This window comes from Rhinoderma darwinii, chromosome 6 (assembly GCF_050947455.1).
Source record: "Rhinoderma darwinii isolate aRhiDar2 chromosome 6, aRhiDar2.hap1, whole genome shotgun sequence".
Lineage (NCBI taxonomy): Eukaryota > Metazoa > Chordata > Amphibia > Anura > Rhinodermatidae > Rhinoderma > Rhinoderma darwinii.
Window position 1 is genome coordinate 21,944,903 of NC_134692.1, and position 24,949 is coordinate 21,969,851.

The 24,949-nt window shown below is 42.4% G+C and overlaps 1 protein-coding gene across 8 annotated transcripts in view; it reads left to right on the top strand.

The window, feature by feature from the left end:
• Positions 1-24,949, top strand: part of FMNL2 (formin like 2) — a 221,459-nt gene that overhangs the window by 158,557 nt on the left and 37,953 nt on the right. For all 8 annotated transcript variants that reach the window (XM_075829286.1, XM_075829281.1, XM_075829280.1 and 5 more), the window contains exons 10-15: positions 4,320-4,394; positions 9,518-9,628; positions 10,880-11,029; positions 13,903-14,004; positions 14,844-15,201; positions 15,590-15,781. In XM_075829286.1, coding sequence (XP_075685401.1) covers positions 4,320-4,394; positions 9,518-9,628; positions 10,880-11,029; positions 13,903-14,004; positions 14,844-15,201; positions 15,590-15,781 — 988 coding nt within the window. The remainder of the gene's footprint in view (positions 1-4,319; positions 4,395-9,517; positions 9,629-10,879; positions 11,030-13,902; positions 14,005-14,843; positions 15,202-15,589; positions 15,782-24,949) is intronic.

Consider the following 24,949-nt stretch of genomic DNA (forward strand, 5'->3'; position numbering starts at 1 on the left):
TACAGTGGCCCTTCCCACCCTGGTAATGCTAGGCTGCTGCTGCTTTATTGTATCTGGCTGGTTATGAAAAATGGGGGGGACCCCACGTCATTTAAAAAAAAAAAAAATAATTGGAAAGAACGATGTGGGGTCCCCCCCCAATTTTCATAACCAGCCAGATACAACACAGCAGCAGCAGGCAGCATTACCAGGGTGGTAGGTGCCACTGTTTTTGGCCTTCCCCAGCCTAATACTACCAGCCTGCGGCCGCCCAGGTGCCTAACCGTCACTACAGATGGTCGGGTACTGGTTCGTACCCGGCTCTTCCCAGTATCCCTGGTGGCGGTGGGTACCGGGCTAATAATGGGGGTTAGTGTTGGCCTCTGCACCTGCTAACATTAAGCTCCGCCTTAGTAATGGAGGTTGTCAATCAGCCGCCGGCCATTACTAAGGCGGTGATAATAAAGTTTAAAAAGATACAAGCACATAGAAAAAATATTTTATTGAAATAAAAACACAACCCCCATTAACCATTTTATTGAGAATAAAAAAAACGCCGTCATTGAAGTCCTCGAATCCAAAGTCCAACAACCGAACCTGTAAAAAAACACAAACACACAAAAATAATCAGTAACACATAAAGAAGCAAAATTATTATTCTTACCTTTCCTGGGTCCAGCGCTGGAGCCGCAATGTCAGCGAGCTGAGCCCTGTATCTAATCCAATCATGTGTGATACTGTCTGCTAGGCCCTATATCTAATCCTATCATGTGTGATACTGTCTGCTGAGCCACTGTATCTAATCCTATCATGTGTGATACTGTCTGCTGAGCCACTGTATCTAATCCTATCATGTGTGATACTGCCTTCCGAGCCACTGTATCTAATCCGATCATGTGTGATACTGTCTGCTCAGCCACTGTATCTAATCCTATCATGTGTGATACTGTCTGCTGAGCCACTGTATCTAATCCTATCATGTGTGATACTGCCTTCTAAGCCACTGTATCTAATCCTATCATGTGTGATACTGCCTTCTGAGCCACTGTATCTAATCCTATCATGTGTGATACTGCCTTCTGAGCCACTGTATCTAATCCTATCATGTGTGATACTGTCTGCTGAGCTACTGTATCTAATCCTATCATGTGTGATACTGCCTTCTGAGCCACTGTATCTAATCCTATCATGTGTGATACTGCCTTCTGAGCCACTGTATCTAATCCTATCATGTGTGATACTGTCTGCTGAGCCACTGCATCTAATCCTATCATGTGTGATACTGTCTGCTCAGCCACTGTATCTAATCCTATCATGTGTGATACGGTCTGCTCAGCCACTTTATCTAATCCTATCATGTGTGATACAGTCTGCTGAGACAATGTATCTAATCCTATCCATAGTTTATAGGGTCGTAGTGCTATAGATATGCTATGCTGTCTCATATACACACATTTTTTTTGGGGCGGACACATATGTATTGGGGCTATTTCCCCTGACATTTTAAGCCCTGAGGGTATGTTCACACGGCAGCGTCCGTTACGGCTGAGATTACGGAGCTGTTTTCAGGAGAAAATAGCACCGTAATTGCAGCCGTAAAGGCATGTGCAGACGTCTTTTGCTGTGTCCATTACGGACGTAATTGGAGCTGTTTTTCCATGGAGTCCATGGAAAACGGCTCCATTTACGTCTGAAGAAGTGACAGGCACTTCTTTGACGCGGGCGTCTTTTTTACGTGCCGCCTTTTGACAGCGGCGCGTAAAAAGAATGACCGTCGGAACAGAACATCGTAAGACCCATTCAAATGAATGGCCAGATGTTTGCTGACGCTTTTGAGCCGCATTTTTGGACGTAATTCAATGCTAAAACGCCCGAATTACGACCGTAAATAGGGAGTGTGAACCCAGCCTTAGTGACGCCCCCGGCTGCTAGTGCTGCATTGTTGGGTCACTTAGGAGACCCAGCGATGCAGCTGAAAGCTGCGGACCGTCGGCCATGAGGATTTTGCGGGGGGGGGACCAATAAGAAATTTTGCATCGGGGCCCATGAGCCTTTAGCTGCGCCCCTGCTACTAGGTAACAAGCCAAGCACATAGGGGGGTACATAAAAACTGCTGCAAATGGAAAGTGGAGTAGATGCCCATGACAGCCAAGCTTATTGCATCTTAGATTTTCAAAAGGGTTTCTGTAAAATGAGAGGTGGAATCTGATTAGTTGTTGCTCCATTTTTCTTTTCACTACTTTCGATAAATCTCCCATAAGGTGTTTGGGTTGGGTTGACTAATTATTTTTTTTTATTATTTTTTACATTACAGATATAATATGTCAAATTATCTTTTGAAAGAGTTATAGTTTTTCCACTCTCTTAACATACAGTATTTCAACCTGGCATTGTGTATCTAGAAAATAAAAAGGACCGGAGACCTGTTAATTATCACCATGCAGTTATTGTCTATGTGATATCGGACTATCAATTATACGGTTCAGAATAGCAAACAATTAGCAGCCGCTAATAAACAGTGTCAATATTTTTTATACACAATAAATTATACAGAAAAATACAATAAATAATATATATAATAAAAAATATACATTTATATATATATATATTCATATATAATATCTGTATGTGTGTGTATATATATATATATATATATATATATATATTTATATGTAAAATATATATTATAAAAAATATTGTAAAAATACAACATATTAAGATATATTCAAATTAAAATAATATTATAATAAATAAAATGATAAGATATAATAAACATAATAATATTTAAAAAAAATTATAATAAAATAATTCGATATAATAAAAATAATATTGTAATAATAATAATAAATTATAATAAAAATAAAATATAATAAAATAAGATATAATCAGATTACAAATAATAAAATATAACAAAAAATAAAATGAATGAAATATAATTAAAAAAATTATAGAAATTCATTGTATCATACAAAATAAATGTGGTGAAAATATTATACAGAGATTCTATGTGACTCTTTGAGACTTGTAGGCTGGGAGAAAAGGATCCCTAATTGACAATTCCATCTATATTTTAATTACTATAGTTTTATTTGCATGAAGTAAGTGACATCTCCGTGGTAACCACACAAAAATACTCTAGGGATTTTTTTCGTTTTATGGTTAAGTGTTGTCATTCTGTCATGTGCTTTAAATATAGGAACTCTCCTTGGATTTTTCCTTTGTTAGAGAAAGGGAAAAAAAATTGTCATTGTCTTTTTATAGAATTATTTTCCAATAAATTATTGGCCTTGGAGACTCTTGAATTTTTTTCTATAAATGGTAATATAATGGTTTAAGCTAGGCTATGTTTTTTTTTTAAAATAATTTTTACTTTTTGCGATACAGCTGCTTTGTATACTGTATACAGAGCAGCTGTATCTAGCGCTGAAACCTGTATCGGTCAGGTCAGCAAGACTGACGGGTTCAGTGACAGCGGGTCACATGGTTATAAACTTAGATGTGTTTTATATTGCATGCAAATTTTTTTGGCAATGTTGTACAATGTTTTATATGCTGTAATCTTTTTTTGCAAAATAAAAATCTTGATAAAGGAAAAAAAATAAACTTAGATGTGATCTATAACAGCTCGATCACGCAGGACCCGCTGTCACTGAAACCTGTCAGTCTCACGGACCTGAAGGAGACAGGTTTCAGCGCAAGATACAGCTGCTCTGTATACAGGATACAAAGCACCTGTATCTCAAAAAGTTAAAATAATTTTTAGTAAAATGCAGTTACAAAGTTGCACAAATCACACTGATAGACGCACTTATATATATATATATATATATATATATATATATATATATAAAAGGTTTACAAATTTTTAATATTACTGAAAATAATTGATGATACCGGTGAGCTATCTTCATATTGAGTGCTAGCCTCAATGGCGGTTTTGCGCATTGCGATTATTGCACTTTGTGATCGCAGTAAACCTCTGTTGCAATGTTTCTGATTATTGCTATTAATATTAGCCTATGTGTTTGCTGTTTATTTTCCGTTCCATCACAAAAAAAATCTATTCGTGATCCTGAGTTCAGGGGTGCAGGAAATGATGTATATATAGGTTTACACACTAGTGGCGATAATACACAATGTCACATTGCGGTATACCAGGATGGCAGAGATCATGGTGTGTAATATCACCAGCCTTTAAATCTGAAATCTTTCTGAATATATTTTCTCTATGGAAATGCAGTTGTCTCTGTAGGGTACAGCCACAAGGCGCATTATTTCCTTCTTCCGACATATATTGACGTTTCTTTGTGTGGTAAATGCTTTTCTTTTTGCCCTTCAAGGTTTGCGGTGAGAAACAACGCTTTGAGAAGCTAATGGAACATTTCAGAAATGAAGACAACAATATAGATTTCATGGTAATAGTCTCGTTTTTCATTTACTTACATGAATGAAATGAACTATATATTTTTTTTACCTCATGATTTTGGCTATTTCACACTAAAATTAACTAGTAATACAAATACAGTTGTCCTCGTGTCCTAGAGGCTTTAAATATCCTTTTTAAGGGGTTGACTGGGACTTTTAATTGATGGTCCAACCTTAGGATAGCCCATCAATGTATAATCGTTGGGGGTCCGACCATCAGCGGTAGGCACATCGCCATACATGGGTGTGGCTGTGGCGGGTACTGCAGCTTAGCCCCTTCACGTGAACAAGGCAGAGTCATTTGTGTGTATGGCACTTTGCCTGGAAAATCTGTAATTGGTAGGGGTCCCCGGGGTCTGATCTCCACCAATCAAGGATAGGCAATTGATGAAAAGTCCAGTAAAAGCCTCTTTAAGGCCTCATTCACACAGCCTGCAAGGCGGCACTCAGGGTCCCTACGGTTCCAGATAATGAAACTGTAAGCACTCCGTGTAAACACTCCATATGGTGACAGATCCGGTGCCAATGGTTTCAGTTTGTCTCCGTTGTGCAAGGGTTCCGTCGCTTTGACGGAATGAATAGCGCAGTCGACTACGGTATTGATTCAGTCAAAACGACGGAACCCTTAAACAACGGTGACAAATGGAAACCATTTGCACCGGATCCGTCACCATTGAAATCAATGGTGATTCAAACGTAAACCTATGGTTTCTGTTTGTTTCAGTTTGGATTCTGTTCATGGGTTCCCCTGACGGAAAGCTCAAATGGAACCCATGAACGGCTTCCCAATTCAGATGTGAACGAAGCCTGAGGCAAATGCCTTTGTTACAACAAAATTAGAACAAAAACTTTGATGACCATATAAAATGTCACCACCTTACAAATAAAACCCAGCGTATTAGTAATGGATTATATGGCGCCAGCATGACTCCATATTATACATGTATATGTAATAGACGTCTCAGAATGAATTATGTATTGATATTAATAGTAATTAATAATTCAGATCTTTTCTGATAGGAATCTTTGCCGTAAGGGTATGTGCACACACACTAATTACGTCCGTAATTGACGGACGTATTTCGGCCGCAAGTACCGGACCGAACACAGTGCAGGGAGCCGGGCTCCTATCATCATAGTTATGTACGATGCTAGGAGTCCCTGCCTCTCTGCAGGACAACTGTCCCGTACTGTAATCATGTTTTCAGTACGGGACAGCAGTTCCACGGAGTAGCAGGGACTCCTAGCATCGTACATAAGTATGATGCTAGGAGCCCGGCTCCCTGCACTGTGGTCGGTCCGGCACTTGTGGCCGAAATACGTCCGTCAATTACGGACGTAAATAGTGTGTGTGCACATACCCTTAGAGAGAAAAAAAAAAGCATTTTGATTCCTGTCTTTGTCTACATAGACATAAGAAACTAAGAAATAAGAATTATAACTGGGATTGAGTGATGCACTATGTGATGTGATCTATCAAAAATGATGTTGGATTTGCAAAGGTGACTACCACCTAATGGTAACCATTACAGCTCCTATAGGGGATGTCATCTAGCTTTTCAGAGAGCCTGAATATCATATAAATCCACATTGCTACGTAGTTACTTCCCCTTCCTTAATCTCTCCTACTTCTCTATCTATGTGCCAGTCTTAGACCTCATGCACACAGCCGTGCCCATAATCACGTCCGCAGCCCCATTTTTGGCCCGTGCTCCCATACAAAGTATGGGAGCACGGCCCGTAAAATGCAAAAGATAGGACATGTTCTATCTTTTGCGGTACAGTTCTATGGCACGGACACCTATCCGTTGCGATACGGAAAGGTGTCCGCGTCCAATAGAACTGATTGGGTCTGTAATTGCGGACCGTATTAGGGTCCGCAATTACAGAGATTTTTTCACGGTCGTGTGCATGGGGCCTTAACTGTAGTTTTGACTTTCTATTCATGAACTTGGATGGACAGCTCGATGGGATGCAGGAAATTACTGCAACATGCTGATATTTTATGACATCCATTCACACAGTGGGGTTGAAAAATTTGCATGCTACAACTTTTGCCCTATTTGTGGTATTTTTGTGGAACTTTTTCTGACGTTTTTCTCCATTGAATTCAACGGAGAAACCACACGTAAAATGACTATAATGGTGGTCCATGCCCCCCCCCCCTTGAAAAAGCCAAACGCAGCTGACAGGAGAGGAAGTGGCACAGCGCTTTCCTAGCGTCGATATTACTTCATTATAACGGTCAGCGGGGGTCACTGTGGTTGGATCGCCGCCGATTGGACATTTATAGCGACATCCCATGCATGTCTGTGATTAGAAAATCCATATGGACCAGTAGGTTATAAAAGTGTCCATTGTACGGCCCCCTGAAGACGAGTTTAGGGGTGCTGTATACCTCTTTCAATGTCCTGCTCTCTGCTGTGCAGACTGGAATGGGGTTTTCTGAGAGACAGACTCTCCTCCTTAAGAATGGCAGCCGAAAAGAGCTGATTTAAAAATATCTCTGTTCACATTTGCGTTGGAGGCTCTGTTACCATTTCTTTCCGTCAAAACGACGGGCGCCATAATGGAAACAGGATAGATCCCATTGTAAGTCAATGGGGAATGTCAGGCGCTGTTGATATCTGTCGTACGACTGTTTCAACAGAATGTTGGGGCTTCCGTTATAAATAGAAGCCACAATGCAGATGTTAACTGAGCCTTAGAGATATCAAGTAGATATCTTGCGTGCCCTTTAGGGGTTATCCAGGATTGGGGGGAAAAAAAAGAAGGGAAAACAGGCCTGCTTTTTTTTTCAGTAACAGCGCCACTCTTGTCCATGGGCTGTGTCTGGTATTGCAGAATTCAAGTGAATAAGTACAAACTGCAATACCAAGCACAACCCATGTGCAGGAGTGGCACTGTTTCTGGAAATAAGCAGACGAGGAAATCCCCTTTTAAAATATTAGCTAACTTGTCAGAGTTTAATATTGTTGGCTTTAGAATTGTGCTCGAGGCCTCGAACACCTGGTTGTTGAAAAACAATATTTTAGGAATTAATGATATCACTTTGAGGTATATTCGTTAACGTCAAAAGAAGAGGATGCCCCGAGCTGAACGTCACTTGTTCTTGATTTTGTTTTTAAATAAAAGGTAATTCCACAAAACGTAAGGTTATCAGAACAATAAATAAGAATAATGAATCTTCTTCCACGTTTCACAGAATGACGCACATCAAGTGATCCAATACTGTCCTTACCTATGGAACAGTGTAGAGCCGTCTGTTTAACCCCTTATGAACTATGAACTATGAATTATGAATATGAATCCCATCAGGTACATTTATAACATATCCACAGGATGTCATAAATGTCAGATAGTTTTTAGGGTTCCCCGTTCTAGAGATAGATGCGGGTCCCAGTGGTGGGACCCGCATCTATCTCTAGAACGGGGAACCCTAAAAACCCATTCTAGCTTTTGGTGCTCACGCTGCTTCCCGGCCACTTACTGATTACATGGTCGGGAGTTATGGAAACAGCCTAACTCGCTGAGCTACGCTGTTTCCGTAATACCCATAGTAGTGAATAGCAGTTATGGAAGCAACGTATCATACGAGCTACGCTGTTTCCATAACTACTATTCAGTTCTATGGGAGTTACAGAAACAGCGTAGCTCCATGTAGTCAATAAGTGGCCGGGAGGCAGCGTGAGCACAAAAAGCTAGAATGGGTTTTTAGGGTTCCCCGTTCTAGAGATAGGTGCAGGTCCCAGAAGTGGGACCCGCATCTATCTGACATTTATGACATCCTGTGGATATGTTATAAATGTCCCTCATGGGAAAACCCCTTTAAAAATAAATTATCAATTACAGTTTTATTCTTAGAATTGCTGCCCTTCTTAGTAGAAGTTTTCACGAATACACAGACAGCTGCGGGAAATGCAGTGTAAAAAAAAAAAAAGTGCCCTGCATGGTTTAACTTTTTTTACTGGATACCTCTGTATGGAATAGCGCAGTCGATTACGCAACTCCATACATTAAAAAAAAAGCTTTACCGAAGTATCCCGGCCCGACGGACGCAAAAGGGCGCTCTTTTAACATCCTTCGAATGAATGGGGCCCTATGGATACGTTTGATGCCGAACAGACATAGCAAAAGCAGTGTAAAAAGAGACTTATGAAGATTTTAACTCTGGAATTTTCTTCTTCAAGACAGGGGTTCGCCTTTAAGGAGCAACTCCTCCTTGTTGAAAAATTTAGACAACAGTTCCTACTACCAATACTACTCCAAGTATTTGCTAGTTCTCTTTCCCCACCCGCATAGAAATGACGGAGAACATGGGTGGAGCACCCTCCTAGGCAAAGCATCATAGTTCCAGATGTTTTAATAGTCCCTAATTATATATATATACATAAATGTGGAGAGCGTCCATATACAACCACCTACCTGGTGATAATGCTTAGAGAGTCTTAGGCTAAGTTCACACAGAGTTTTTTTGACAAGTTTTTTGATGCGGAAACCGCGCCAAAAAACTTGTCAAAAATGGCCCGAAAATGCCATGCCTCCTATTGATTTCAATGGGAGGCGGAGGCGTCTTTTTCCCGCGAGCGGTAAAACCGCCTCACGGGAGAAAGAAGGGTCATGCCCTATCTTCGGGCGTTTACACCTCTGACCTCCCATTGACTTCAATGGGAGGCAGAGAAAGCGTATTTCGCTGCGTTTTATGCCCGCGGCGCTCAATGGCCATGGGAGAAAAACGCTGCGAAAAACGCAGCGAAAATCGGCGTGCAGGGAGAGGAAAATCTGCCTGCAGGGAGAGGAAAATCTGCCTCAAACGTCTAAATGGAATTTTGAGGCAGAAATTTCACCTGCAAAATACTCCGTGTGAACATAGCCTTAAAGCGACCGTAAGAAATTACGTTGCACATGATAACATTCATAGTTTGTGACGAAAGTTAAAAATAGTTACAGGGTGGCGTGTATTATAGAGAGAAAAGACCGAAATGAAGTCCTAGGACAGGAGTGATGGGTGGAGAATCCATGGGAGTATTGTATACACTAGCACTCTTTTCTGTACGGTTTGCAGAATCTGTAATTACTTAACCCTTTTAATGCTGTCTGTGGCTTGTTTCAGGTTGCATGTATGCAGTTCATAAACATCGTAGTCCATTCAGTAGAAGACATGAATTTTAGAGTCCATCTTCAATTCGAGTTTACCAAATTAGCCTTGGACGAATACCTGGACGTAAGTATAATTGACTATGTTTGGGAGTCTTGATTGATGGTCACATGTATTGAATATTTAAGATTGTATAAGTTTCCATTGACTCTTCAATCGGTCTATTGAAAATGGATGCAAAGTGATGCAAGCTGACATCATCTGGAATCCCATAGAATTAAATAGGATTCGTAAAACGTATTCAACAAATGAGCATGTCATTTGTGTATCACTTTGACAATATAAACATATGCTTTTCTAATGAAAAAAAAAAATATCGAAATTCTCACTGCAAATTTATTTATAGATTTTAGGTATAGCATCTACTGTATCCCGAAAATGGTGGGGATCCCTTTACCTAGTGAAGCCTTAAGCTGGTCATACACATGAGATTATAGTCATCCGAAATTGGCAACTTCGGCTGACCATCTTTTGCAAAATTAATGTGAACGATTAATGCGATGTCCGACGGCAGGCTTCTGTCTGCCAAGAATATGATCAGTCAGCTTGGAAAATTTTGTCTGTGGTTGGCCGAAACTACCTGTATATGGCATGATCTACCGAATTTGGGATGTTCATTTGGCACATTGCGTTGGCCCCAGGGAGTCAGGTTACTGACTCCCTGGTCAGCCGCTTTACTCTATGTTGCTGGTGGGAGCATTCCTACGAATAATCTCTCGGACGATTGATTGGCCACATTCTAGCCAATCAAAGTGTATGGCCAGCTTTATTTGGGAACCCACATAAACATAAGATATATGACAGATCCCACCAAAACTGATGGAATCTACTAACCGAAATCTCATGTATGTAGCCTTCTCTGTGGGTACTGCCAATTCTGAACAGATTCAAATGTGTAGGGGTGCAGCCTGACTTTCCTCCAAATTCTCTGATGTTGGGGGGAACAAGTGTCGGATAGGTAGGATATTTGCCTTTCTGATCCTTTGTTACCCATGCTTTTTTATGATATGATATTACGTTAAGTTATATGAACTAAATTATTGTATATCAGTCATTGAAAAGGAAAAGGAATTTCTTTCCCTTGATATGAGGCAATTGGTAACTACCTCATAGATATTTCTTGCCTTCTTCTGGATCAACACTGTCGGATCATAGGTATTGGATGTGTATGGGCAGCTTTACATTTCCTGATTCTGGTCTGGTCATCAGATAGGGGAGAAATATCCACCAAATATGATCAACTTTACTCCTCTCTATAATTTTCTTATGCAGACCCATGAAATCTTTTCTATGGTCTTTTATATTATGACTTTACAGAAACTGAAACACACGGAAAGTGACAAACTTCAGGTCCAAATCCAGGCTTATCTGGATAATGTGTTTGATGTGGGGGCTCTTCTGGAGGATGCAGAGACCAAGAATGCGGCACTAGAAAGAGTTGAAGAACTGGAAGAAAACATTTCACATGTAAGTAAAAGCTTGGGAGGCCTTAGACTAGAACTCCATGGCGACATTTAGTTATGAGACTCAGCAAAATTAAGGCACTACTGCGACTTGTGCGTAACCTAAAATCTTTTGTAGTTTAAGCTGCCAGGCGTGGGGGGGGGGGGGGGGAAGGAAAATGACAACTGTTCTGTGCACATTTCTTGGTTAAGAAGAAAAAATAATTTAATTACCATAATATTGCCCCATGGACAAAAACATTACTATAATATTACCATTTATAGCAGAACTATGGACTAGAATATGACTACTGTTATATTAGTGCTTCATACAAACAAGAATATAACTACTATAATACTGCCCCCCCATGTACAAGAATATAACTACTGTAATACTGCACCTATATACAAGAATATAACTACTATAATACTGCCTCCTATATACAAGAATATAACTACTATAATACTGCTCCTATATACAAGAATATAACTACTATAATACTGCCCATATATACAAGAATATAACTACTATAATACTGCTCCTATATACAAGAATATAACTACTATAATACTGCTCCTATATACAAGAATATAACTACTATAATACTGCCCCTATATACAAGAATATAACTACTGTAATACTGCCGCCTATGTACAAGAATATAACTAGTATAATTTTGCCCCCTATCTATGTATAAGAATATAACTACTATAATTCTGCCCCCTATGTACAAGAATATAACTACTATACTACTGCCCCCTATATACAAGAATATAACTACTATAATACTGCACCCTATATACAAGAATATAACTACTATAATACTGCTCCTATATACAAGAATATAACTACTATAATACTGCTCATATATACAAGAATATAACGCCTATAATACTGCCCCCTATATACAAGAATATAACTACTATAATACTGCCTCCTATGTACAAGAATATAACTACTATAATACTGCTCCTATATACAATATAACTACTATAATACTGCCCCCATGTACAAGAATATAACTACTGTAATACTGCCCCCTATATACAAGAATATAACTACTATAATACTGCCCCCTATATACAAGAATATAACTACTATAATACTGCCCCCCATGTACAAGAATATAACTACTGTAATACTGCCCCCTATATACAAGAATATAACTACTATAATACTGCCCCCATGTACAAGAATATAACTACTGTAATACTGCCGCCTATGTACAAGAATATAACTAGTATAATTTTGCCCCCTATCTATGTATAAGAATATAACTACTATAATTCTGCCCCCTATGTACAAGAATATAACTACTATAATACTGCCTCCTATATACAAGAATATAACTACTATAATACTACCCCCTATATACAAGAATATAACTACTATAATACTGCCTCCTATATACAAGAATATAACTACTATAATACTGCACCCTATATACAAGAATATAACTACTATAATACTGCTCCTATATACAAGAATATAACTACTATAATACTGCCTCCTATATACAAGAATATAACTACTATAATACTGTCCCTATATACAAGAATATAACTACTATAATACTACCCCCTATGTACAAGAATATAACTACTATAATACTACCCCCTATGTACAAGAATATAACTACTATAATACTACCCCCTATGTACAAGAATATAACTAGTATAATTTTGTCCCCTATCTATGTATAAGAATATAACTACTATAATTCTGCCCTCTATGTACAAGAATATAACTATTATAATACTGCCCCTTATATACAAGAATATAACTACTATAATACTGCTCCCTATGTACAAGAATATAACTACTATAATACTGCCCCTATACACAACAATATAACTACTATAATACTGCCCCTATACACAAGAATATACCTACTATAATACTGCCCCATATACAAGAATATAACTACTATAATACTGCTCCTATATACAAGAATATAACTATTATAATACTGCCCCCTATATACAAGAATATAACTACTATAATACTGCCCCCTATGTACAAGAATATAACTACTATAAATACTGCCCCTATGTAAAAGAATATAACTACTATAATACTGACACTATGTACAAGAGTAGAACTACTATAATACTGCTCCTATATACAAGAATATAACTAATATAATACTGCCCCCTATATACAAGAATATAACTACTATAATACTGCCCCCTATATACAAGAATATAACTACTATAATACTGCCCCTAAATACAAGAATATAACTACTATAATACTGCTCCTATATACAAGAATATAACTACTATAATACTGCCCCTATACACAAGAATATAACTACTATAATACTGCCCCTATACACAAGAATATACCTACTATAATACTGCCCCATATACAAGAATATAACTACTATAATACTGCTCCTATATACAAGAATATAACTACTATAGTACTGCTCCTATATACAAGAATATAACTACTATAATACTGATCCTATATACAAGAATATAACTACTATAATACTGCTCCTATATACAAGAATATAACTACTATAATACTGCTCCTATATACAAGAATATACCTACTATAATACTGCCCCATATACAAGAATATAACTACTATAATACTGCTCCTATATACAAGAATATAACTACTATAATACTGCTCCTATATACAAGAATATAACTACTATAATACTGCTCCTATATACAAGAATATAACTACTATAATACTGTTTGTTTATTCTTTCATTGACATCTAATAAAGTGCTTGAGGTTGTGTGTGTTTGGTACAGATATTCGATTGTATCCTCCAATGAAGTGAACACGAGAGTAAAATTATATTTTAGTCTTATGCCTTTTTGTTTTTTATTTTTGTACATTTTGCTGAAAGAAACTAACATTTTTGTTCTATACTCACAGCTTTCTGAAAAGCTACAAGACACCGAAAACGAAGCTATGGCAAAAATTGTAGAACTGGAAAAACAGCTTATGCAAAGACATAAAGAACTGGAAATTGCCCGGGTATGATTCCAATTGTCGCTGTATTGTATATATTTATATAATTTCAACTATAGTCAAAGAACGAGCTCATATATACACAGCGGTCTGTAGACTCACTGAAACCTAACCTGTCGCCAGACTGGGGGTATAATGTCTAGGTACAATGCCTTGTGGTGTAAGCAGCAGACCCACCCTCTGCTGTTCTACAGTGAAAAATATCTTCATGTTTATGGCCTCATAACGAGACCAATCCAATTCTTCTGCTCAGTCTCTGGATACAGTAATTTCGGAAATAAAATAATTCACAGAGAGATTAATGAAGATGACCATACACGATAACAAGGGGTTATCTTTTTTATCTACCCCTTTCTGTATGCATTATTAGGGTATATGGAAATAATTCAGGGGGTCTACGCATTTAGAGACTAAGGCAGAAAGCCACAAACGCCTCGTGCTCAAGAGGGGTCCCGCAATGTGGCTGCAGTGGAAATTACTCTTTGCCGAGCAGTCCCTGGACGACCTATGGACCTAATCGGACAACACACAATGTTATGTGTGCTACAAAAATAGTTAAGACATAATTCCCAAAAATTGAAGATATCCTGTAACGTATACCCCTTCACCAGCCAGCATGCTGGCATACATGTATTGGAATTCTGGTTGCCTGAGTTCAATTGACCAACATATTGCCAGATTAGGAAAGATCGGATTGACAAATGCAAGATTATGGTTATTCCAAACTATTAAATATTTAGTTTAAATTAGTTTGAATTCTTTAAAAACTCTTGTTGCTGCTGTCAGTCCATAATGTGAGTTGTAGTTTTGCCACATTTTTTGTGTGTTTTTTCTTTTCTGCTCAGGATGTCTGTAAAGATGCAAACACCCAGGTGCACACGTTACGGAAGATGGTCAAGGAGAAGGAGGAAGCCATTCAGAGACAATCCACATTGGAAAGAAAAATTCATGAGTTGGAGAAACAGGGGACTCTTAAGATTCAGAAAAAAGGGGATGGGGACATATCTATTACACCACTAGTGACGTCAGGGGCTGTGGTGCCATCAGGTGCAGAATTAGTGGGAGGACCATCATCTGCTACTGGTATCTTACAGTCAGGACTTTTAGTTCCGGGAGGAGCTTCAACAAGTGTATCAGGAATTTCCTTACCTTCAGCACCAACGCCGCCTCCTCCACCACCATTGCCCTCAGAGCCGGGAGCAGGTAAGTGTTGTCATAGTCCTTGGATGGTAAAGACAATACAATTTTTACTTGACGTCAACATTTGATGGAATTGTCCATTGTCCACATGGCTTCATTGACTTCTACTTTTTTAGAAGTAGACTTCCACATTTCTTAGTCTTAGGGATAAGGTGGCCATCAATGTGACTGGGAGAGATGAGATGTTTCTAATAAGTGATCATTTCTCTCCTTCTACGTAAAATTGATACGAATATTTGGGCTTGTTATCAGGGAAATAGTCCATAGTAATTGTTGGTCGAAGGATCTTATGACACTTATTGAGTGTCTATAGAAAAAAATTATGGTTATTATTTATCTTCAATTTTGTGAACATTTTTTAAAGACTAAACACATTTGCTACTGATTGCAGTGGAAAATGGACCCATGTCAACTACAATGCAACCTCCACCACCCCCACCGCCTCCTCCTCCTCCTCCACCAGCACCACCTCTTCCAGGTCCAGCTATGGAATCATTTATACCTCCACCACCACCTCCACCAGGAGCGCCACCTCTACCGGGAACTGCCTCACCCACAGTTATATTTAACTCAGGACTTGCAGGTAACAGACCATATGACACCCATTACATATCTCATTTTGGATTTGTTTTGGTCATCTCTGGTTTACAACCATCTGTCTATGGCTTTAGTGGCCGATGACGAATATTCATTAGTTAATTTGAGTACAAATTATCAATGTAATTATGCTACATTGTAACCATGCAGTAATGAACAGTGTGCCTCATCGCGTCTGGAAAATGTAAAACGGGTCAGGGTGTTGGGGGGCATAGTAAAAATAAAAAGCTAGTGGACATTGGGTGTCCACAGAGTCCATTAAATACTTTTAGGGTATGTTATTGGGTAAATATATTGTTCCCCGGTGGTCTCGTGTAAATAGAAGGTTTATACATGGTGGTCTAGGTTATGCTAGTGGGTAAATATATTGTTCCCCGGTGGTCTCGTGTAAAAAGGGGGTTTAAACCGGGTGGTCTGGTAGTTTACTCACCTCTCCAGGCTCCTGCAGCATCTCCTTCTGCTATACAGATCAGTGCCATGCAGGGAGAGAGGACTATGCTGCTGTCCCTATGATCAGGCTGAGCACTTCATGAGCGCTCTCCCCAATCATTGAGGTCAGAGGGACTAGGCACCACCAGCCGCCCCTTACTGCAGACTATAAGACGTAGGGAATTTTTTGTGAGATTTCTTGTTGAAAAGGGCATCTTATAGTGGGAAAATTACAACGTGTGGATCATTTCCTTCAAAAATATGTTACAGAATTATTGTTCTATCTTAAGGATCCTACACATGTTCTACAAATACTGAAGGATAGCCAGAGATAATAAAGATTGAGTGACTTTATATTGGGAAAACTAGGTTATTAAAAAGAGAAGTGGTGAGAGATTTTTGGAGTGTTAAACAACATCCAAATTTCATCTTTGGTTGAGCAAAATGGAAGTTTACCTCCAGCAAAGGGGGGCTGCCGTGGACCATCTAGTAGATTTACCTGGCGTCGTATGTAAAACCAAGGATAAGAATATCAGAGGAGTCAAACAACAAGCTTTTCTGCATCTTGCAAAGTTAGCTCTGCTACATCTGTAAAACTGATTTATGGATTTTCTTACAAAAATATGATGGTATTGAGAAATTCCAAATAATGAGATCCATAGTCTGCTGGTATCTGTAGTTGGAGTAGCCGGAGATTGTTGGTGTGTTTACCCTTGAAGTTGGCGCTGTTAGTACTGACTAATAAACGCGGTTATCTCAGTCTTAGTCAATAGCGGCTGCTTTTTTCCCACACACTGTAGTTTGGTTTATTTGCTGAGTGATAAGTTGTGCTGAGCACAGGAAGTTTGTGACAGTGAGTCAGCTCATTGCTTTATATTACAAGGTGATAACACGCTGATCTCACATCCTCATACTCCGGATGGGCTTAAACAAGTACGAGCTGCTCACATGTCCTCTCATGTATGGCCTGCGTTTAGGTGGCTTGTGTAAAACTTAATATTTAGAGTGGGTTCACGCAGGGGTGTTTTTCTAAACAATATTACATATAGTACTGTAAATGGTTTCTTTAAATTAAAGTGCCCACAATACTTTACATTATTTAAAATATTAATTTATAATGTGGACTATCTCCCCCGCCTTAAGGAGGACCTATCGGCTCTCCTGACATATCTGTTTTAGTAAATATTTGTATTCCCCATGAAATAACAAATCTGGAGCATCTTCTCTTTGTAGTCTGCACTGTTCCATTCCTCTGTTATCCCTCCTGGAAATGTATGAATAAATTGACAATTGAGTTTTATCATTAACCTTGTTAAAGGGGTATGTCCCTAGATAGTCTGGCACTGTCAGCACTGATTGGACATTGTCAGATTGTATAGTGACACCCCCCCCCCCAACTGGTAACACCCTGATGTCAATTTATTCATACATTTCCTGGAGGAATAACAGAGGAATAGCACAACGCAGAGTTTAAAGAGGCTCTGTCACCACATTATAAGTGCCCTATCTTCTACATAATGTGATCGGCGCTGTAATGTAGATTACATCAGTGTTTTTTATTTAGAAAAACGATCAATTTTGACAGAGTTTTGACCTATTTTAGATTTATGCTAATGACTTTCTTAATGGACAACTGGGCGTGTTTTACTATATGACCAACTGGGCATTTTTTAGCTTTTGACCAAGTGGACGTTGTAAAGAGAAGTGTATGACGCTGACCAATTAATGACCAATCAGCGTCATACACTGCTCTCCATTCATGTACTCAGCAGATAGTGATCTTGCGAGATCATGATGTGCTGTCACTTACTCACACATTAACGATACTGAAGTGTTTTGAGAGTGAATAGACATCACTTCCAGCCAGGACGTGATGTCTATTCACAATGCCGACACTTCGGTAACGTTTGTGTGGGAGTTAATGACAGCAAGCGTGATCTCGCGAGATCATGATGTGCTGTGTGAGTAAGTCACACACAGACGTTACCGAAGTGTCGGAATTGTGAATAGACATCACGTCCTGGCTGGATGTGATGTCTATTCACTCTCAAGACACTTCAGTAACGTTAATGTGTGAGTATGTGACTGCACATAGTGATCTAGCAAGATCACTATGTGCTGAGTAAATGAGTGGGGAGAAGTGTATGACGCTGATTGGTCAGTGATTGGTCAGCGTTATACACTTCTCTCCACAATGCCCACTTGGTCAAAAGCTAAAAAACGCCAAATTGGGCATTAAGAAAGTCATTAGCATAAAGCTAAAATAGGTCATAACTCCGTCAAAATTAATTGTTTTTCGAAATAAAAAACACTGCTGTAATCTACATTACAGCGCTGATCACATCATGTACAATATAAGCCACTTATAATGTGGTGACAGAGGCTCTTTAAAGAAAAGATTCTCCAGAATTGCTATATTATAGGGAATATATGTATACACTAAAATAGGTTATAAAGAGGCTCTGTCACCACATTATAAGTGCCCTATATTGTACATGATGTGATCGGTGCTGTAATGTAGATTACAGCAGTGTTTTTTATTTAGAAAAACAATCAATTTTGACGGAGTTATGACTTATACTAATGAGTTTCTTAATGGAGAACTGGGCGTGTTTTTACTTTTTGGCCAAGTGGGCGTTGTGGAGAGAAGTGTATGACGCTGACCAATCAGTAACCAATCAGTGATCAATCAGTGTCATACACTTCTCACCATTCATTTACACAGCACATAGCGATATAGCTATATCGCTATGTGCAGCCACATACACAAATATTAACGTTACTGCAGTGTTCTGACAATGAATATACATTACCTCCAGCCAGGACGGGATGTCTATTCAGAATCCTGACACTTCTGAATCTTTTCTGTGAGATTTACAGCAAATCAAGCGTAATCTTGTGAGATTACGATGTAACCTGTCATTTAAAACGAGATTAAGCTTGCCTTGCTGTAAATCTCACAGAAACGTTAGCAAAGTGTCAGGATTCTGAATAGACATCCCGTCCTGGCTGGAGGTAATGTATATTCATTGTCAGGACACTGCAGTAATGTTATAGTGTGTTTATGTGACTGCACATAGTGATATAGCTTGACCTGCCTAAGTAGAGTCGTGTGTTAATGAACCTTCCCTTACCCATCCTATCCCTCCACCCCCACCTTTAGAAAAGACACATGACACCGAGGTTGGATGTGAAATGGCCACAGCAGCCGTTTATTAATTTCACAGTTTTATAAAAACAATTTAAATCCGAAACATTTGGATAACTAGTTAGGAATCCACCAGAGAATTCCTCCTAATAATTCACATGACCCAACATGGGTCAGAATCGTAAATAACAATTTTAACGTTAACATTAACCCGAGCAGAGGAAGTCCTTGAAGCCCTTTCAGATATTCCTTTTTTTAAGAACACACCGAGTTAGCCATCTGCAAACCACCAATTACCTCCAGCCGTAAACCAGCTCGGAAGCACCGTTCACCTCTGCAGATGGCTCCAACCACTAGAAGTCCACTTCAAAGGGATAACACCCGATGAAGCCCTCAAGTGATATACCGACCACTAGAAGTCCACTTCAAAGGGATAACACCCGATGAAGCCTTCAAGTGATATACCTTCCACCAGAAGACCACTTCAAAGGGATAACACCCGATGAAGTCTTCAACCATGTACCTTTTTTGGGGGACGCATTCCCCCGATGCGACCCCCCCACCATTTTGTACTGACTGGCCTCAAGGACTCCCCCCGCCACAGCGAAACAGGCCTTGACCACCTTAAGCCTGTGAGTTCCGCCACACCACCACCGCCCTTTCTATTCCTTCTGCTATCGCCAAGCTCCAAAGATCAATGCCAACCTCGGTCAGATGAACCCCATCACTCCTCCAGAAGTTCCCCACTCCTGACTCCAAATCCCTGTGCCGCACACAAATGCCCCCGTTTCTTGCTACAAAACGGGACACCGCCCGATTAACTTTAATGCGAGCCTTATTGACTCTCTCCACTGACCTAGCCAACCGCCAATGTTTCCTTGGGACTATGTCCGACCACACTATCACCAACTTGGGATAAGAAACCCACAAACACAACATATCGTATTTGATATCTCGCACCAACTCACGAAAGGGGCGGACTCCTAAGTCATTCCCACCCACGTGCAACACTAAGACCTCCGGAACCCTATCAAGCCGGGCATATGTCTGGAATTCCGCCAACACCCTGCTCCATGCCATACCTCTAAATCCCAGCCAATGCACGACCGCATCCTGTCGCGGAATGCGCAACTGGCGACCGTCCGGGCGGACGTCCGCCCTCAAAGCCCCCCAGTGCACGTAAGAATGACCCAGCAACCACACCAAACACGGAGGCGAATCTGAAACGGAAAAAACAATTAGACACCACCATATAAAACATTTCCTGAGCGTTAACAACAAACCTCACAACAAATGGGGGCGGACATAGGACTTAAATCTGTTGGACTCTCAACGACCAATGCGCCGCACCCCTTCATCATCCAACCCCCAGCGCCCCGCTTCAGTTGCTGCGCCAATCCTGAAGGAATGAGATGAATATGAGCCCGCCGCGACACCAACCGCCGTCAGACATTTTTTAAATACAGCTCCAAACTGAAACCTTGACAAAAACGACCCGTCCACATGACGTAACAAAGGCAAATCTGGAGACCCCGCTCGCGGCTTAAAACCCTGCATGCACTCTACTGGGCACATAACCGACCCCGGAAGGGCGAACAAAACTATCAGCTTACCCTTCCCTAATTGGTCAGTTTTTGACCGACGCAACCATACCTCCAGCCGATCTGCGAATAAGCTCACTTCCCCAGATCTCAGCCCCCCTGCCTGTTTGGTACTTGGCGACACCAACTCACCTACTCTAAATGCCCCAAAGAACGCTAACGAAAAAGCTAACCGAAACAAATCCCTTTCGTCTGAAGAACGACAGACCGATGCTAATGAACCGCCCAACGAGCTAAGCAACGCAAACGACACAGGCCTTCTACTATCCGCCTCCACTCTACCTCGGCGCAACCCCTTCAAAGCCTGTAGCACCAGAAATTCCTTAGATAAATCCTGAAAGCCTCGTAACTTAAAACCAAACGCCACCGCAGATATGAACCGGCTCACCTTTGCCACTGAAAACCCCGCCTCCCAGGCGTCCCCTAACCAGTACAAAAGTGCCACCAACCTGTCTCTATCCGTATTGACGTCACCCAACTCTCTTACCCACTCCTCCCACTGCCTCCAACAAGCAGAATAAGCACTCCACGTCGTGCGCGCCAAAGACCTTTGTACCAGTTGTTCTACGGGACCGAGACCAGATCCCAAAGATGTTCCGGACAAGCCAAACCGAGACGTTCCGCTCCCGGTGCCAATTGCCGAAACCGGTCCCACTGCGAGCGAGAAAGAGCATCAGCGATACAATTCCGTACTCCCGGCACATGCACCGCCACCACCCACGCGTTCAACGACAAACATACCAACACTAAATGTCGCAACAATTGAACTACCGGAGGAGAGGACGCCGTGATGTTATTAATGGCCAGCACCACCCCCATGTTGTCGCAGTAAAAACGAACCTTCTTATCCCTGAGCCTGTCCCCCCAAATGGTTGCCGCCACCACGATGGGGAACAGCTCGAGCAGGGCCAGATTCCGCGTGAGTCCATTGGACACGCAACTAGCCGGCCATTGCCCTGCGCAGCACGGACCTCCCCCGTAAGCTCCAAAACCGCCCGCCCCAGCCGCATCCGTAAAAATATTCGTAAAAATATATCACTCGTATCTTGCGCTGGGGCCATCCACAGCGAGCGACCATTGTACTGGCCCAAGAAGTTATCCCAAACCTGAAGATCAGCTCGGTGCTCCTCCTTGAGCCGCACAAAATGATGCGGTGCACGCACTCCCACCGTTGCCGCCGCCAACCGTCTACCAAACACCCTCCCCATTGGCATAATCCGGCAGGTGAAATTCAACTTCCCCAGCAGCGACTGAAGCTCCCGCAGCGTCATTTTCTTCAGTCTACAAGCCCGCCGTACCTCCAGCCTCAAAGCACCCAGCTTATCCGCAGGGAGACGACACTCCATTGCCACCGAATCTATTTCAATTCCCAAAAAACAAATCGTCGCTACAGGGCCCTCCGTTTTTTCTGGCGCCAAAGGGATCCCAAAATCCCTCGCCACCTTCTGTAGTGCATAAAGCAAATTACCGCAAACCGGCGAACCCCCCGGGCCAACGCACAAGAAATAATCTAAGTAATGGATCAACGAGTCGACCCCGGATACTCCCCTCGTTACCCACTCCACGAAGCTACTAAACGCCTCGAAGTATGCACAAGAAAGGGAACACCCCATCGGAAGGCACCGATCCACATAAAAAGCCCCATTCCAAAAACAGCCCAACAGCCGTTGGCTTTCTGGATGAACTGGCAACAACCTGAACGCCGCCTCGATGTCGGTTTTTGCTAGCAGTGCGCCCGGACCCGCAGCCCGCACTAAACCCACCGCCTTATCGAATGAGGTATAGACTACGGAGCACAACTCGTGATCTATCCCGTCATTAACCGACGAACCCTTGGGATACGATAAGTGTTGAATTAAACGAAATTTTCCCGGCTCGCGCTTAGGAACAATACCCAACGGGGACACAACTAAATCTTTTACTGGCGAATCAACAAAAGGCCCTGACATGCGACCCAACGAAACTTCTTTTAACAATTTGTCCGACACGACCTTGGCATGCAAGTAAGCCGATTTTAAATTCCTCCGCGTAACCAGAACCTCATAAGGAGGCGGAGGAATTACGAAACCAACACGAAACCCCTCGTAAAGCAACTTAGCCGCCGCCCTATCCGGATACTCATTTAGATAAGGGGCCATCTTTTCCACCCTCACCGGTGACACCCCCTTGACCAGCCGCGGAGGACTGGTTCCCTGACCTCTTTTTTCGCATACATCTTGCCGCCCCGTGTGATGCACCATTACACTCGGAACACACGTGCTTGAACTTGCACGTGGCCCCGAACTTACACTGGCCTTCATTAAATTGCCAGCAAAACCCTGCCTTTCCCCCGCCGCCTTGTCCAACCTGACTAGACTGGCCTCCTTGGCCGGAGCTCCCGGGAAAGGACTGCCTAACCGGAGCCGTAACCCGTAACCAGAGAGCAATATCCTTCTGGTCCCACCGAATCGCCGGCCGAACCGCTTTCCGCTGACGGAATTGCTCATCGTATCGAAGCCACGCCTGGCCCCCATACGCCCTATGAGCCTCCCCAATAGCATCGAAATAACAAAACAACGCCGAACAATTTTCCGGCGCCTTTTCCCCTATCACACTGGCTAATATGGCGAACGCCTGCGACCAATTAACGAACGTCTGCGGGATAAGCCTATACCGCCGCCGTTCCTCCTCGTCCTTTTTACTCTCGTCCCGCTTGCTCTTATCCAAATTAAATTTAGCGAGCGGCAAGAGAGAAAAAATCTCAACATATTCGTCCTTCCAGATCCGCTCACGCACCTCCTGCTTTAAATGCGCCCCCAACGGACCTTCGAAACAAACATACACCTCCCCACGAGCGCGATCATCAATACGCACCCGATCGCCATCTTTTTGCGCCTCGGTCTGTACCGACACCGCGACCGCCTCTCTAACCGCCGTTACGGGCCGCGCTTGTAACAATCCCACTTCCCTGGGACCCTCCCAAACTACCGCCGGGGACACCGCCCTATCTAGGCGCCCGACCAGCTCTCTCAAGCAACCCACTAAGTCTGCCAGACCCGCTCCATCACGCCCGCCCGCGCCACTACCAGCCACCGATGCGACGCTAGCAACCCCCCCGCCGACACCCGACATAAAAATCGCTGGATATGACAATGATGGAGTTATACACTCACCGGGCTGCACAGGCGCTGTGTTCCCGTCAGCCGGACCATCCTGACCTCGACGATACGCGTCCAGTTCACCTTCCTCCAGCTCTTCTCTCGCAGACGACTGGCCATCCCACCGACATCTTCGGAACGGAGATGATGAAGTGCTGACCGATGGGCCGGCAACCTGCTGCCCGACCGCTGGAACCCAGACTTCCGACCGGACCTGTTGCCTCGACGTCGCTGTAGATCTAGGCGTCCGTCTTGATGATCCTGAAGAAGCCTGCCCCCTGGCCGGAACATCACCAGGCGGGGCGGCCGTACCTTGTCCTCCGAATCTTCCATCCGATGGGGGAGGGGTGACAGGGAGCCCGGCCTGCGACTCCCTGCTTCCCGCCGGACCCCGTCGCGGCTTGGGATTCCTGCCAGGACGCAGGGCCTGGGAAGGGGCGGTCCTCCCAGCTGCCTGGCCTGCAGCGTCCGAGATCGGGCTCCCTCTGCGACGCCGTGTCCGCGGGACTGCCTCAGGACTGAGGCACTCTGGAGGTCGGGACCGCCGGGAGGGACGGGTCGACCCGGCCTGAGTCGCCGTCACCCCCGGCAACGCTCTCAGCCTGCTCCGAGCAGGAGCGGTTGTTGCCGACTCCCCCCCGCCGCCATAGTAATGCTAGTAAGGGGGCCGGGGGAGGGGAGCCTGTCCCCTGCAACAGACCCCGAACGCCGGGCCTGACGTGGCGAAACGGCGTCCGGGATCCTAGTTAATGCAGCCACGGTCTCCTCTAGCCATCCGGGACCGTGGTGCACAGCAGCGGCACGCAGCCGCTCTAATAATACAGCCTCAGACATTGTGA